This window comes from Rousettus aegyptiacus, unplaced genomic scaffold (assembly GCF_014176215.1).
Source record: "Rousettus aegyptiacus isolate mRouAeg1 unplaced genomic scaffold, mRouAeg1.p scaffold_m13_p_14, whole genome shotgun sequence".
In the NCBI taxonomy this organism is placed as follows: Eukaryota; Metazoa; Chordata; class Mammalia; order Chiroptera; family Pteropodidae; genus Rousettus; species Rousettus aegyptiacus.
Window position 1 is genome coordinate 24145758 of NW_023416289.1, and position 17819 is coordinate 24163576.

At 37.9% G+C, this 17819-nt stretch overlaps 1 protein-coding gene across 2 annotated transcripts; it reads left to right on the forward strand.

The window, feature by feature from the left end:
• Positions 1-150: 150 nt before the first annotated feature.
• Positions 151-15365, forward strand: CENPN (centromere protein N). Of its 2 annotated transcripts, XM_036231506.1 has the most exons (12): positions 264-306; positions 720-915; positions 3613-3793; positions 5042-5087; positions 6807-6866; positions 7294-7370; positions 8444-8620; positions 10157-10258; positions 11521-11584; positions 12082-12194; positions 14381-14507; positions 14766-15365. In XM_036231506.1, exons 2-12 carry the CDS (start codon positions 842-844, stop codon positions 14846-14848), a joined length of 1104 nt encoding a protein of 367 aa, XP_036087399.1. In that variant the 5' UTR covers positions 264-306; positions 720-841; the 3' UTR covers positions 14849-15365. The 2 variants fall into 2 exon arrangements, with proteins under 2 accessions (XP_016021424.1, XP_036087399.1); XM_016165938.2 differs by lacking the exon at positions 720-915 and having other exon boundaries at positions 151-306.
• The last annotated feature ends 2454 nt before the right edge of the window (positions 15366-17819 follow it).

Sequence of the window (17819 nt, forward strand, 5' to 3'; positions counted from 1 at the left end):
AGTGGGGGAGCGAGTCCACCGGGATACGACAGAACCTAAACAGCAAGCCGAACCAACAAGCCAGATGTCGCGGCTGAGATTAGCTGCATTTAAACAATATTCTCTGCTAAGAAAAGTAACGTGAGAGCTTGTCGAGTTTCACTTCTGCTGCTCTTTCCAAGCGACCCCCTGCGCTGGCGGTACGGTCCCAAGTTTGGGTTCCAGTGGGCGGGGCTCGAGGGCAGCAGGAACTGTAATTGGCGGCTTTGAAGGTGCAGCGGGCGGGAACAGCTGCTAAGGAATGAGATCGACTGGCAATGTTGGCCGGTAAGAGACTCCTTTGCGGAATGGAATCGGGTGCCCGGAGGGTGGCGGGAACCTTGAGGAAGCCAAATCCCGGGCCTGTGAGAAGACATTTTCGTGACTGCCGCACGTCCCAAAGTGCGGGATTGGCGCTTGGTCTCTGTTGGAGGTGGGGGACAAAGACTATAAGGTTGGGGCTGAGGAGAAAGAGGGCAGTGACGCTTAGTCGGACGTCATATCCGCCCACTGTGGGGTGGAGCCTTACGTAGTATGTGCGTCAGTGCTGGCACCGCCCCAAATTGTCACGTGATCGGTTACCCTTCTATTCCAGCTTTAGGTTGCTGATTTTCCCAAAGTTGGGCGTTTTGATTTTTTTAGTTAACCTTGGCTTTAGTCCTTTTTCGTACATTTCTGTGTTGTGTTATTCCTTATTGCAGGTCTTGAGCGTTGTAGCTCTACAATAACATCCGAAATTAAAAGGATTCTTTTTTTGGCCATACGTTCTTTCGACAAACATCTTGAGCACCTACTATATATATGACAGGCACTGAGCTGCTAAATGCTTGTAAATAATAATAAATTAGATAACCACGGAATTAGAAGAGTTCACTCAAAGGTTTTCCAGCTTTATTGGTGAGACTGTGCTTTTTCTGACAATTCTTTAGAACAGCTTTCTGCAAACTTTACCCAGAATTGAGAGTCATCGGAGGCACTCCAACAATGGGGCCCAGGAATCTGCATTTAAACAAGCCCAACTCCCCTACCCCGCTTTCCAGTGTTTTAGATGAGAGAAGTTGATTTGATATTTCACTGACTGTTGGACCCTAATCTTTCCCAGGTTGTTTATCACCTCAGTACATTGCTTAGGGAAAGAATCTAATACTCTATTCCACAAGTGTTTTACACTTAGGGAGATAGCTATGTGTAAGACAAACATAGTTCCTACCCTAGTGGAGCTTGATAAAATATTGTAAAGCAATAAAGTAATAAGCAAGATAATTTCAGATAGTTCTTTAAGAACAATAAGCAGTAGAAAGTGGAGAAATAATTTTAAATTGGAGTGGTCCAAATAAGTGTCTCAGAAGCCATCTAAACTGAGACCTGAATTACAACAAAAGTTACCTGTGTATGAAGAACCTCGCAGGCAGGGGTGACTGCAGATACAGTGGTCCTTAGCTGGAAAAATCGTTTTTTATTAGAGGAACTAACATGGCAGCATAATTGGAGCTCAGAAAGCCAAGGCGATAGTAGTAGATGATGGGGAAGGAGGCAAGAACCAAACAATACAGGGCGTTGTAAACCATAGGATTTTAGTCTTGATGTTAAGGCAGGTTGGTCCTGTATCTGGACAAGTAAATCAGGCTCAGTTTTCATGATCCTAAGTCTGTTCTCATGAACTTAATTCAGTTATTTTTCTGAACAACTCCTAATAGCTGCTCTTTATTTTCGTTTTAACTTATTTTCAGTATCTTTTTAAAATAAAGTCCACTATATTTTTTAATATGTGTTCAGTGGTAATAAATTATTTGCAGTGTTCAACAAACACTTAAACAGTAGAAATAAATAAAGCCAGGATTCTTGTAAGGGGATACTCATCTGTTTGTCTTTGGAAATCTTGTAGTTGTGGTGACAGCAGATAAGATTGACTACTGCCTCTTGTCTTAAATGTGGACATCAAGGTCTGTATGCTCCTTCCTAGAAGAGGCTATTAAGGGTATTTAAAGTCGGCATTATGTTATTTAATCTTCATTTAGAAATAATGCTTTTTTTTAAATGTTCTATATTTTGAGAGAGAGAGGGAGAGAGAGACAGAGAGAGATAGACCCATCAGTGTCCCCTTTTGAGGTAACGGGGTTGAGAACAGCTGTCACTCTTGGCCCACAGCTTCTGCCCTGAAGGAAGTAATAGAAGGGCTCAGAACCCCCCACTAAGTTATGCTTTGGAAGATCACACCAGATTTAGGGCTCAAAACCTTTAGGACAGTGGAAGAATTTCACCATCAGGTCTGGGACAGGAAAAGTGAGGTAATAGGTCTATGTTAAATGGCAACACATTAAAGAAAGAGACTGCAATCCTCTCTACCTTTAGGCCTTTGTGTTTCTAGTAAGCTCATAAATCCAGTAAGCTCATAAATTGGTTCAATATCTCCACTTGGCGTCTAACAGCCTTAAAATTTATAGGTTCAAAATGGAATTCTTGAGCCTTGTACTGCCTCCCCACATCCTCCCAGTCTTCCCCAGCTTAGGTAGTAGCAGCTCCATTCTTTCAGTTACCTAGTAAAAACCTTGGCATCATCTTTCACACCCTGCATCTAATCCATCAGGAAATCCTGTGGACTCTCTCCGAAAAGTATATCCAGAATCTGACCTCTTCCCACCACCTCCACTTTGGTCCACTGTTATCTCTTACCTACGTTATTACTGTAGCCACCTACCTAGCCTCTCACTTCCTCTCTTCCTTTTAGACTATGTCCTCAGTACAATAGCCAGATTGATCCTAGTAGAAAATAGGTGAGAGCCTGCCTCTTCTCAAGACTTTCCAGCAGCCAGTTTCTGTCAGAATAAAAGCTGTGATGCCTGCAGTGGCCCTCATGACCCTTCATGATCTCTGGCTTCACCACCTCCTCTGTGCTCCTCTTTTTGACCTCCCTAGAGGCCTTTTTCTTCCTGTTGCTTGAAGGCCACAAAGCTTTTGCACCTGGAAAGCTCTTCCACCAGCTAGCCACATGGCACACTCTCTCAAGGACTGGCTCAAATGTCACCTTTCTGAGGCCTCCTCTCTCCGCCCCTTACCATCTCCACCTCACTCCCAGCCTGCTCCATTTTCACTAGCACTAATTTCCTAACACACTCCATTTTCTCTTCAGCACTTATCACTTTGAACACATTTTATGATTTTCCTGTTGCCTCTCTCTCCCAGCTAGAATGGACTCTCCATTACTGGCAGGGATTTGTGTCTTTTTGGTTAAAAACGGCAGTGCCTAGAAAAGTATTTGGCACAGGCAGGTATTCAGTAGTTTGTTACATGAATCAGTAATGAATGAATGATTTACATGTCATTACCATCAAAGATCAAAATACTCTATTCAAGAAAAGAGAGAGCACTTATTTTTAAACACTAAAACATTTAAATATACTGCTTACGGAGAAAATAATTAAATCTTCCTGTTGAAACACTCTGCAAATTGCCTGAGAAAAGATAAAATAAACATTTGAGTATCTGACCTACAAGTCAAAATCTCGGCTAAAAATATGCTGAAAAAAATTCACTGTTAAGTTAAACTTTCATGTTCGGTCAATACTTTGTTGTGCTGTTTTGTTTTTATTGAAGTGCCAAAAGGATGGATGAAACTGTTGCCGAGTTTATCAAGAGGACACTCTTGAAAATCCCAATGACTGAAATGATGACAATCCTAAAAGCCTGGGATTTTTTGTCTGAAAATCAACTGCAAACTGTAAACTTCAGGAGCAGAAAGGAATGTCTTGCTCAGGACTTGGTTCTGCTTTGTGAGGTAACAATGTTCAAAATGATTAACCTTGAACATCATGCTACCCACTTTGTTTTTTTCTTTCTTTCCTCTCCTTAGTCCAAAAGAGATTTAAGGCACCTGCTAAACTGTAAAGTGATGAGAGCTAAATACTACTAAAGTGATGAGGGCTAAGTACTACTATACTGATTTTTAATCAGCTTTTTTACCTTACAAAACAGCTTACAAATAACTGGGAAAAACAAGTGAATGCCATGGAAGAAAAAAAACACAATCAATACAAGTTTAAGTAATGAACAGTATTCTTTTTTTACCTATCAGATCGTTAAAGATGAAAAGATAATACTCAAATGCATTGGTCAAGTTATGTGGAAAGAGACACTCATATGTATTTACTTATTTGCTTTTTGTTTTAAAATGATTTCAGGCTTTCAGAGAAGTTGCAAGTAAAGTGCAAAAAATTCCCATATTCCAGTATATCCTTCCCTTAGTCACTTTTAAGTAAATATACTTTATGATCCAGCATTTCTGCTTCTAGAAATTTATATGAAAATCATTTAAAATATATATGTTTATATTATATATAAATATTCATATATGTAGCCATTATATATATATAAAGAGGTTAACTAAGTATTGTTTAAAAAACAAAAAAAAATTAGAAAACTATACATAGGAGATTAGCTAAATAATAATACAGCCCCATTACAAAATATTTTTCAGCCATTAAAAATAATAAACTAGATCTCTGCGTGCACATCAAAAGAAACTATGATATGCATACATATAAACGTGTATGTATAGAGCAGCGGTTCTCAGCTGAGATGATCTTGTTTTCCAGAGGACACCATGTCTGGAGACATTTTTGTTGTCACAGATGTGGGAGTAGGGTGCTACTGGCTTCCAGTGGATAGAGGCCAGGAACGCCCCTTAATGTCCTAGGACAGTTCTTCCCAACACAGAATTATCTGACTTAAAATGTCAATGGTGCCCAGTTAAGAAACCCTGTTGTAGAGGAAAAGAAACAAAACAAAAAGTTAAATGTGATAAATGAGTAGATTAAAGGAGAACACAGTTGTTAATGCTTGTACTGACTCATGAATCAGAAGGTGTATTTGTTACTTACTAGGAGAGCATAGCTTGGAAACATGTTGCCAGTAAAGTATTGAGAGGGTGCTCTTCGTCCGTTCTAAGCAATATGAAAATGTGCTATAAGTGGAGGAGGATCAAACCTATTGCCATGTTTACTGAACATTTTATCCTCTCTTTCAGGAGAACCGTATAAGTCTCAATGACGCAGCCCTTTTAGACATGATTTGTAAGTTTTGGTGATTTGTATTTACATTTAACCAATCCAGTTTTATCAGAGAGGCAGTTTTATATGTAAGGGTTCTGATTCTGGAGTTGGGTGAACCTCGTTTAAAATCTCAGCTCTGTCACTTACCAGTCTTGTGTCTTTCGCCAAGTCATATTGCCTTTCTAGGCCTCAGACTTCTAAGTAAAATGGAGATAATAATAGCATCTATTATAATAACATATTATGTTATAATAATATAATAATAGCACAGGATCATTGTGTGGGTTAAATGAGATCCTGCTTGAAAGGCTCATAGCACAGTAAGTGGCATATAATAAGCACACGATAATCTTCAGTTAGGCTTTGTATTATCATTAACAATTGAAAATATATTTCTGAGAATTTGTTCTTATGGTGTAGCTTTTAAGGGATGTAAGGATTAAAACTGACTGTGCTTGGCATGTGGTGTGATCTAGGGGACTGAGTGGGAGGAGCACACATGGCTCTAGGGTCTGTATGTGCAACTAGAAGGAAAGTGGAGGCCCTTGCTGAGATAGGGAACAATAGAGGAGACCAAGTTTGTCACAAAGATCATGGATTAGGCTAAGAGGTGTTCTGTTTGAGGAAATGTCTTCATTTGTCTTGCTGTTTATTGTGAACTTTTACCCGATGTTTAATGGAATCATTTACAATAAAAAATTTTAATTTCCATATTATATAACAACCGTATTCAGAGTTTAGCAGGCCATCTTAACTCAAACACAGAACCAAGGAAGAAAATAACAGAAAAGAACAGAACCCTTTGGATGCTCTCTCTTGGGCAGGCATCCAGTTATGCTTGCTTGCACCTGTTTTATGCAAAACTCAGTAATCAAGAATTGTCAGGCCATTGCCATATATGGGGTAAGAGAGGGAGACAGAGACACCAAGCCACCGAATAAAGAGGAAAAAAGACACTAAACTGTAGGAAGGACAAGAGTAATAATTACAAAAAGCATGGCAAATTGGTACCCTTGAGTGTTGGGGCCAAGAGCCCATCTTTATGGGCTACAGAACACCTTGGTACTAGGTACAAAGATAGAGACAGAGGTCAGTGCAGACAGAGGTCAGCACAGGGACAGAGTAAAACCAGGGTGCTAATGTGGTGGGACTGAATTCAATAACTTCCTAGGTCCATTTTTACTCCAAGTTACTCTTAAATTTGTAATTCCTGATGGGTGTCTTCTATATCACACATTCAATCATTAAATACATACTGAATCCTTGTTTAATGCCAGCCAGTGCCTAGACACTAGAACAACAATGAACAAGGCAAAGTCCTGTATTCCATGGGATTCTAGTTAGGGAGACAAGCAGTTTACAAATGACCATCTAAATATATGATGTGATGTCAGAAAGTGATAAATGCTATGTAGTAAATTAAAGCAGGGCAGGGTGATCCAGGTAGGCCACTACATAGGTAACATTTTAGTAGAGACTAGAATGAGGTACAGGAATGAGTTGTGTAACGAGCTAAGAGAAGAATGCTCCAGACGAAGGAACGGCCAGTGCTTAGGTTGTACATTTTTATTCAAAATATAAATTTTATATGGATTAAATTTACTCCAGACAAATAAAACAAGTAGTTCTTTATGACTTGTCGTTTTCTCTACTTTCATTTTATTGAAAATGTATCTTTATAAGCACATTACTTAAAAGTTCTATGATATAATAGTAATAAGCTCTTCTTCCCTCTCTCAGATACCCAATTTCATCGACACCAGAAAGTATGGGATGTTTTTCAGATGGCTAAACAACCAGGTAACGTTTGTCCTTATAAACTGAACATTTGTATTTGATATCTTGGCAATTTAAAAATGAACAGCATTATGTTCCTCTTAAATCTCTTGTCTTTCAAAGTGAGGTGATTATTACTCATTTATGGGAAAATGAGAAATATACTTGGTGGTGCCGTGTCAGAGGTACCAGCAGCATTTGTGTGATTTGATCATCATCACTCTTTGAGGTTACACAAAATGCTCACCTTCAGGGTTTTTGCAAATGTATTTTTTTTAATTGAAGAAATGATTTTAATTTTTTTTCCCCGACTACCTCCCCCTTCTCTCCCCTCTCCCCTCTGGTAACCACTAGTCTATTGTCCATGATCATGAGTCTCTGTTGCAAATGCATTTATTGAAGACATTGTAGCTCCTTTAAATATTCTTGATTTTTCTTTTCACTTTGACAGGTGAAGACGTTGACCTTTCCGATATGGAACAATTCAAAAGTTCATTTAAGAAAATTCTTCAGCGAGCATTGAAAAATGTAAGAATAAAGCTTTTCTGAATTTTCATGAAATTCACTTTCATGGTATCTATACACTTAAAACTTGCTATTACCTTGGTTGTATTTTTGTTTGTAAGAATTTCAATTAGTAATATTCCACACTATTATAATCCATACCAAAGGCAAACTCTTATTAAGAAAACTTTCCTTTCCCCTCACCTCTCAGTTCAGAGACAAATGCTGCTTTCTCAAGAGCAGCACCCTCCAATAGAACTCTCTGCAGTGATGGAAGTGTTCTATATCGGCACTGTCCTGTACACTAGCCAATAGTCACATGTGGCTATTGAGCATTTGACATGTGGCTAGTGTGACTGAGGAACTAAAATGTTCATCTTATTTCACTGTTATTTTAAATAGCCATGGGCACCTAGCGGCTACAGTATTGGTCCGTGCTGCTCAAGAGCACCCACAGAATCTTTTACCGCCATTCCATTTCCAGAGCACCCCCTTAGTGCTTGTCATAGGTTGAGACGATCGTTTTCACAGCCTTAGTCTTCCTGAGTTCTCCTTACATATAAAGACACGCCAAAAAATCTGTCACATTCACCATACTATGGCTATCCTCTCTAGTGGTGTTTCCTTGTCTGTAACTTCTGTCAGACTGTGTACTTATCCACTTGTCACTGAACATACTCTCTCGTCACCTTTTTTATAATGACCCTTCTCTGTGTGCTCTGAATCCATCCCCTACATCCTCATAGGGCCTACATGCTTGGTTTTTCATTTGTAAGGCTGCCTTCATAAACTCTTCCAGGTGGAGGAACACAGTTTTTCAGGCTAAGGCCAAGAAATTATTGAAAAATTTTGATGTACAACACTGATTGGAGGTTTAAATTTTTTTTTTTCTTCTGAAAGACTCTGCAAGGCACATATGTGTCTTTGCAACCACAAAATATTTTCGTGAAGATTCCCAAAACACTATAATGAAAAGTTGGAGATTTAAAGACAAGACCGTGTGCAAGATAACAGTGACATCCTTCACCCCTAAAAAACATGTATTGTTGGTGCCATGAGATTTTAATTAGGAAACTTAAATATTTTTTTTTAATAAGGTGACGGTCACCTTCAGGGATGCCGAGGAGACTGCAGTATGGATTCGAATTGCCTGGGGAACACAGTATAAAAAGCCAAACCAATACAAACCTGTTTACGTGGTGTATTATTCCCAGACTCCATATGCCTTCATTTCTTCCTCTCAGCTGAAGAGCAATATACCTCTTCTAGGTCAGGTATGGAACCAATTACTATAGCTATAATTATTATCATCTCAGAGGTTTATGTATATTTAAGCTGTTCAATACGTACTGTATATACAATGCAACATGTAATTCTTGATTTCCTAAAATAGGAGCAGAAAGTATTGTTCTTCTCCAAATGGAGAAGTGGCATAAGTGTTGGTTGGGAGCTTTTCGTTGTCTTTCAATCTAGAGATAATGCATGTTTAATTTGAAAATTCAACCAACACAGAAGTCTAAAGATAAATAGTCTTTTAAAACTTCCGACACTTTTTTCCAATCTCATTCACTCAAAATAACTATTGTTAACAGTTATATTTTTTCTTTTCAGAAGATGTTTTATTACAAAAACTAGGGTAGTTCATAGATTCTGGCTTTTTAAAATAACATTGCCATGTGATTACATATGTTATTACTCACTACTTTTTCATGACTGCATAATTTGCTTATTAGTGAACTTGATTTTCATTTGTAACCATTCTCCCCACATTCTGTACTCCAGAAGATTGCTTTAACACACGAAGAAGCCTCTATTCAGAGCCTGCCTCTCTTTATGGTTGTGACTTCCCAGCATCTTTCCCCAGAACAAGCCACCCCCAAATTTGCCTGGTGACTACTGCTGCTTTCACTGTCTATTAATATTCACAACTGCAATGACACCTCAGTTGGTGCCAGAGCTACCACTTCAGCTGGTTGTAGGTGAACAGCTCCACCTTCCTGGCTGTCATCTCTAGTACTAAGTGGAGCATGCACTGCAGGGTTGTGCATTCAAAAGCTGTAAGATCCCAGCAGGTGGACTTGCTTATCATTTAAATTTCTTGGCTGTTCACAGAAATGACAGAAAGATTTCTACTGCAGCTGGCTTCTACTTCCCTTCAACACTTAACTCTGCTTCTTTTCATTTGGGATCACTTCTCTATATAACGGTCATCCACTTACAGCCAGATGAGTCCACCCTGCCACAGCAAAAGTTAATGTTCATTTCCATTTTGTGTCTTCAGGCAAACTTATCTCTACCCTCTAGTTACAGGTAAATATTGTATTAATTCTGTTTCAGTCTTATAACTGGTTTCCCCAGATAATGGGAAGCTTTTATAAATTACACTTAATATGCACTTTTTTTTCCATCAGTATTTGTCCGAAAGCATACATATTTGCATTTTTGTGTGGCAATATTATAGTATTAGATAACTGGTATTCTAAAATGGCAACAGTTGAGTATTCATTGTGTTTTCCTAAGTCTGAACTTAATTTATTATAATTCCTAACTTTAAACAGGATCACAGTTCTAAAAATAGTACAAAATACTTTGCATTTATGAGAATTTTAATGCCATTAGCCATTTTTTTTTGTTGTTGTTGTTTTTTTAAGATGAGTAACAGGTCATGGGATTACATTTTTCTGAATTTCTTTTCACTCTTAAGTGGAAACTGTTCACTTATTGCAGCTCTTACATTTTACTGTGACAAATACTAAAAATACAGAGATAAACATAGTAATCCTAACAGTCTTGCTAATTTTCATTCCAAGGCACTGACAGTTGCTAGCAAACACCATCAGATTATGAAAATGGACCTCAGAAGCCGATATCTGGACTCTCTTAAGACTATTGTTTTTAAACAGTATAATCAGGTAAGCCAATCAGTGACTCTTTAAAGTTAAGTCCCCCATTTTCTCTTTCACACATAAGCTAAAAGCCACTGAGCAATTGGGAAAGTCCACCTCCGACAAAAAAAGATCACTTCAGGTATTACTGAAGTAGATAAAGCTTTCAGTTAATGTGAAAGGAAACAAAATAATTCCTCACTATCACCTTTTTATAATTATATTGTGTTTTATATACTTCATTAGTCAATGGAGTCTATGTGATATATCCTAGTTTCCAGATGACCTATTCCAATTAGAATGTTTCTTTAGAATAACAGCACTGTTTTTCACATCTAATTATTCTGTTATGCAAGAGAGAAGTAGAATTAATTTTTTGTACCATCAGTCGGACAGATGATAAAGGGTGAGAAGTAAAGGAAAAAGCATTGGTTTATTAAGTCCCACAACTTATTCGTTAAAATTATTTAAATGCATTGTTTCCCTTTAATGATAAGAACAGATCTAGCCTTACTCACAGGATCAGGGTTATTTTTTCCTCTGCATGGCATCTGTGTGCTCATATGTTCAGATTCCTGTAGGTGGACTGTTAATGCTCTGTGAATATCTTTGAGCCCTTAGATATATTATACTTACGTATTTTCATTTGTTCTAAGTAGAAAGAAGCTATGGTTCTCTGCAAGCCTGTCTTTAAGGAAAAAAAAAATCTAACATTAAGAAGTTAGATAATGATTTTCTGCCATAGCATCCCCCACCCCTTACCCACCATCCTTCCATAAAATTGATATCAACTGTTCTGGTATAATAGTTGGATTCCTAGGAAAATTCACATTGTCAAATAATTATAAAAAAAACGGGCTTCAGTGGAGGAAGGTGAGAGAATGGGCTTGAGAAGTTCAGACTTTGAGTAGGAAAGTTATTTTTCAAAACAGAATCTCAGTGAGTATTTTAGGGTTATAAAGACATAGCTATAAAGATGAAACATCACATTGCAAACAGTGCTTTTGATTTCTCTAGCTTTTGCACTCACCACCTATACTTCCAGATCCATTTTTATAACAACGTAGAGCTCCTCACATAAAACAGCCATGTTGCTGGCCCCGACAGTCTCTGAATATCGTGCTCTAGAAATGCTCGACTCAGCCTAGATAAAGCCGCAAACCTCTTTTTGTTGTGTGGCGGGGGGGGGGGGGGAGATAAAATTTGACATACTTTTATGTACGAAAACCAATTAGTAACTGTACTTCAAGGTGTTAAAATTAGGAAAACATTCACTTTTTCTTTCCTAGACCTTTGAAACTCACAACTCTACTGCATCTCTACAAGAAAGAAGACTTGGGTTGGATATAAATGGTATGTGTGTTCTAAGATAAAAACTGAAATTTGAAAGTACATTTTAAAAATGAAAATTTTCCTATCTCTTAGCAATGATTTGGCAATAAAATGAAATGCTACAGCCATTATGGACTAAACATTTTTACAACTTTTTAATAGCACAGGAACTGCTGTGGATTTCATGTTAAGTAAAGAAAGAATATAAAATTTTGCATATTTTATAATCCCAGTTTAAATATAATCTTTTTATTCACTGGAAAAAATGGCTAGACATATATTAAAATGTTAACAGTGCTTATTTCTGTGTGGTAGAATTATGGGTGTTTTTTTTTTTTTTTTTTATCAGCCTGTACTTTCCAACTTTTCTACAATAAATTATTACAATCAAGAGAAGAAAAAGTAAACATTATCTTTAAATTATGCAAGCAAATTGAAAGGTTAGGAATGAAAAGAGGATACTTTAAGGATGAAATATATTCCTAACAGCTGTTTTATTTGAAATCTTTCATCAATAGTGGATCCAAGGATCATTCATGAAAACAGGGTAGAAAAAGACAGAGTCCAAAGAGTGACTCGAGAAATTTTCGGAGACTATGTTCAACCGAGACTAGAATTTGCACAATACAAGGTAGGATGTTCCTGTAAACTAACTACAGTTTTCAATGATTTTTTTTTTTTTAAAGTGGACACCGGTTCTAAGAAACTGTTTTTTATTCACTTGTCACTTTAATTTTGTATAATACATGAGTTAAAATAGACTTCTTTGTCATAATTAGTAAGTTCCTCTATTAATAAAGAAGACCTTTGGAAATTCTGAATTTGCTTTTTTATTTCATCTTTCATATTAATTCAGTTATGTATAACTGGCTGTGATCTGTATTTTTGAGGGGAAAAAAATTGTAGGCTATACCTTTCTAGCCCATCTACACCTAGAACAATACTTGCAGTGTAGTCGGTGCTCATAAATACTTGTTGAATAAGAGTGAATAAATAAATCATTACATAGCCTAGTTGCATCACATGGAGAAAAACCAGTAGCCTAGTCAGAACTGTAAACCTAGCTCATTACAGAAGTGTGCCACTGCCCACCAGGAAGGCCAGAGTGGAGGGCAAGCCCATTGCCACCATGAGAAGAATTCGAGGTTCATATCATGACCTCCTAACCTAATACTCATGCTGATATTCACAACACCCTCCCTTCCTCTAAACCTTCCAATAAAATCTTTCTGCTTAATACTCTCTACAGCTACAGGCCACACTTTAAATCCGCCATCTATTGGCTCACTCAGGCCCAACATCTATTTGGCTTGATGTTTTTTTGTGGGAAAAGCTGACAGATACCTTTCAAGTTTAATTTCCTGAATGGCAGGTTCTAATGCAGTTCCTTTAAACAGTTCATACTGTGAGACAGTGGTTCTCAAAGGGTGGCCCCTGGACCAGCAGTATCAGCATCATCTGGGATGGGTTAAGAAATGCAGATTCTTGGCTCTGCCCTGGCCCTACTTAATCAGGAATTCTGGAGGTAGGACCCAGCCATGTGGTTTTAGAAACCCTCTAGCTCAGCAGTCCCTAGCCTTTTTAGCACCAGGGACCAGTGCTCCTATGAGAATATAAGGCCTGATGATCTGAGGTGGAGCTGAGGCAATGATGCTAGTGTTGGGGAGCGGCTGCAAATACAGGTGAAGCTTTGTTTGCTCCCTTGCTGCTTACCTTCTGCTATGCGGCCTGGTTCCTAACAGGCCACAGACTGACACCTGTCTGCTGCCCTGGGGGTTGGGAACCCCTGCTCTAGCTGATTCCGTACACTTAGATAACCCCTGATGGAGAATACATAAGTTTTTATCAACAAAACTTCCCTTTACACACATCTTGAAATGGCTCTATTCTTTAAGTCAAGGTATACATGAATTCATACCTGCTAATTTTTCCCTACCTTTTCTATTTTGAAAAAAAATGTCAGACCTTCAGAAAACTAACAAGAATATTACAGTGAATATTCATTTCCCCTTTGCTTCAGTTCCCCAATTATTAACATTTTACCACATTTGCTATTTTTCTTTTTCTTTCTTTATTCTGAATTATCTGAGTTAGTTGCAGACATCACTCACCCTGTACATACTTCAGCATACAACCTCTAAATGTGAAGGATCACTTTAAATAAAAATAAGAAATTAAAATCTAAGAGCCAAGCACCTACTGAAGTCGCATGATATTAAGAAATCATTATTAATTTTTTATGTGTGGTAATGTTATGTGGGTGAAAGGAGTACTTTTTAGGTCTCTTTTAGATATCTACTTAAATATTTACAGATAGAACACTCTGGTATCCTGGATTTGCTTTAGAATAATCCAGTGGGGATGGGCAATATGGAACGGGAGGTAGGGTAATAAATGAAAAAAGTCTGGCCACCAGTCGTGCTCCTTACTTATGTATGTTTTGGAAATCTTCCATAATCAGAAGTAAAAAAGAAATCGTGGTAGTGATTCAAAAGACATGACATTATTATTGAAATGACAGATTACAAAAGATAGTGCTAATTTTCCCTTAAGAATGCAAAAAAGAGCACCTGAGGATGGAACTGACACCCAAGGTCTCCTGTGTGTCAGGTCCACAGTGCGTGCCTGGTATTTGGTGTGTGCTATCATCTGATATGCTAGTTGCCCTCTACATTTGCAATTAGCAAATTAAATGGTCCCCGCCCCCATTGATCCCTATCTTTCTTGATGACAAAAACGAATGAAATGTGTAATTTCATTATATTTTGCCATTCCAACCAATATATTTAAGTCATTTATAAATATTTTTGTTGACAGCTTGAAACAAAATTCAAAAGTGACTTAAATAAGGGCATCTTGGCTGAAAGAGAAGAACCCCTCCGGTGCCTAGTAAAGTTCTCCAGCCCGCATCTTCTGGAAGCATTAAAATCCTTAGCACCAGCTGGTAAGTAGTCAATTTATTTTACAAGCCAAAAGAATTAACAACATACTACATTCAATCCTCTCTCGCTGACTGATTACCTCTGAGCTTTCTCATGGCTAGCCTGCTATCCCATCCTGCCCTATACTGCATATTCTGCTTCTGTACTTAATGGGGCCCATGATCCACACTCTGATCTTGCCCATTTTAAAATTCATTCAAATCTTTGCCCTGTGATTATTTTCATTTTTTTCCCTTTTTTTTTTTTTTTCTTAATTCCAGGTATTGCAGATGCACCACTTTCTCCATTGCTCACTTGCATACCAAGCAAGGGAATGAATTATTTTAAAATTAAAGATAAATAAGATATATGTGGTTTTGGAAGCATAGCATCTCCTTGACTATGTTGCATACCCATTTCTGTTAATGGCTTGCTGGATAACTTCTGTCTAAAAACTTGTATTTTAGAAAGTAACCCTTACTACTGACAATTTAGAAATGTTCAATATAATTGTGGGGAATAATTCACTATGTGCTCCCTCTCCCCCGTATCTTGCAAAGCATAGCAGTTGTGGGCCTTTAGGATGTGACAAGATATCCTTTTTCGCATTCCTGTCTCTCCTTGATCCTGGAGCCTTGGATCACAGAAAAAAGCACCAAGAAACTACACCTTACTCAACTTTATAGGAGAATCATGAAGTTGGTCCATTCAGAGGGTAGAGTTAGATCCACTGAGTTATTGCAGCATATCAAATGATTCAGTTATATAAAATAATGGTTTTGTTGTAAATGTGATATTTTTCATAATCTATTTTATCATATGTATGGCATTCAAACTGACCGATATACCAATATGTGAATAAAGATATTTAAAAACTGGTACATTAGTTACTTTTGATGAATATCAAAAAGAACCTTAATATACAGATTTATAAATACAATCAGGAAAAAAGAGTTAAAGTATATTTTATAATGTAATGGTATTTTCTACAGATTATAGGTATCTTACATGAAAAATATGTTTTTAGATTTAATTAGCAATAGCAGAGACATTCCAGTTATCTCAGAGTGAGGCACTGAGTCTGCAGTGGCTTAACAATACTAATTTCCCTGTAGATTATAGTCATGGGATAGAGCATCTATTCCTGTGTGTGCACATGTGGCAGGCACTTCTGCTTGGTTCCTGAATGCCTGCGTTAGGTCTGTCTGCGCAGAGGGCCTGCATGTTCCTGGGTTGAGTCTCATGGGCTCATAGCCCTCCCTGGTACTTGGCGGGGATGTACAACTGGAGCCTGAACAAGATGCTAATCGTCATCTATAGCAGAATTACTTGAGGCTGCACTCCAAGGCCCTCCCAGACCGAGGCTCCTGCTTTAGAAAATGAGATTACATGGAGCTTTTATCTATAATGTGCTTGATGGTCCAAAGACATATTTAGTATTCTAATGGAATAGATAGAGCAATAAATGTAGATCCAAGGACCGCTACAGCCAAAGGAATTTACTGCCTAATGTAAAATTAGGTAAAGGACTTGCTTCAGAATAATCCAGTGGGATGTTCTAATTTTTTCTAATTAAGAATTTACCTAACTTTATATTAGATAAGTTCTCCAAAACTGAATAATAGCTAACATTTATTGAACACTTACTATGTGGCAGGCACTGTGCTAAGTATTTTATATGTTTATTTTCATAACAATCCTATAAGGCGGGCAGCATTATTAGTCTTATCCTACTTAAGTGAATACCAAAGCTTAGGCTAGTAAATAGCTGTGCCCACAATAACCATAGCAGTCGGACTCCAGAGACTGCTCTCTTAGACACAATGCCAAAAGAAACAATAGCCATGGATGCTATCCCACTTAGATGTAGCGGGGAGGGGAGTGGCTCACGATACTTGTTAAATCAGAATTAGTTCCTGTGGTGGGCAGCATTTTACCCCCTGCTCAAAGATGTGCAGATCCTAATCCCCGGAATCTGTAAATATATTACCTTACAAGCAAAGGGACTTTGCAGATGGGGAGAGTTCCTGAATAGACCCAATATAATCAGGACGGTCCTCAAAAGTGGATGAGGAAGAAAGCACAGGGAGATGTGACTACTGAAGAAATCAGTGATATGAGAAGACTCAACTCACCATTACTGACTCTGAGAAGCTGGAAAAGGCAAGTAAACAGATTCTTCCATAGAGCCTCCAGAAGAAATGCAGCCCTGCCGACACCTTGATCTTAGCCTAGTAGACTCATTTCAGACTTCTGACCTCCAGAACTATAAAATAATGAGGAAAGAGTGAAGACAAGGAATGCATAAAATGGAGTCATTTTAACCAAGCTGCTAAAATTATTAACATGAAGGCTGAGGCATGAGGAAAGACTCTGTTCTCGTTCTTAACTAGCATGGGAACTTAAACTTTTTTTAACTTTCCAGTCCTGTGTCAATTCCTACATTTACAGCTGAACCTCCAGATAACCCTGTGATTATCCCTGAAGAACTCAGGTATCCAGACCACCTGATTACTCCCTGAAGGACAGATACACATCCACCTGACATCCATCATCCATAGTGCCTGACATCTGACTAATAACTGCCCTGAACCAATCATCCTAGGAGTAAGAATGCAGGACTGAAAATTCTCAAGAATGTAATTTTACTATAAAAACTTATAACTTTTCTTTCTTCTTTGGAACACTTCTGGGTTTTTACCTAGCTGTATTCTAAATTGCAAACTCCAAGATCCTTAAATAAATATCATTTATTTCTAGGCAAAACTGCTCCAGACTCTGAGTTCATTTGACACTAACAAATCTGTGTTGTTTTAAGCCACTAGTTTGTGGTAATTTGTTACTGCAGCAATAGAAAACTAATACAGCTGCTAATATATAAAAGTTGGAAGTTTTCATATAAAAATCTTGAAAACTAAATCTAGTGATACAAAAGATGAGTAGCAGCTGCTCCCTTTCAACAAAGGATGTATTTCTCATTTCACTGCAGCCCTCTCCCCCCCTTTTGTCTACACCTGGCCTACTATGCTCATTTACAAGACATCCCTAGTCCCTCTAGGTACTTAAGCTTTAGAACCGTGCTCTGAGCTACACTGTCTCCCAAACAGTAATAGAATTTCATCAGTTAAAATAAAGGCGAGTAAATCCAGGCTCCCTAAAATTATTAACTGTCAATTATAACAATCCTTTCATTTGCATATAACCTAGGACTAGTTAGTTACTTCTCTGCAAAATGAAGGAAAACTTATAGTACCTACCCGCTATGGCTGTTTCGAGGACAAAATGAGATAGTAAATGAAAAGTGCATTCTCCAGTGTCTGGCACATGTAATTAAC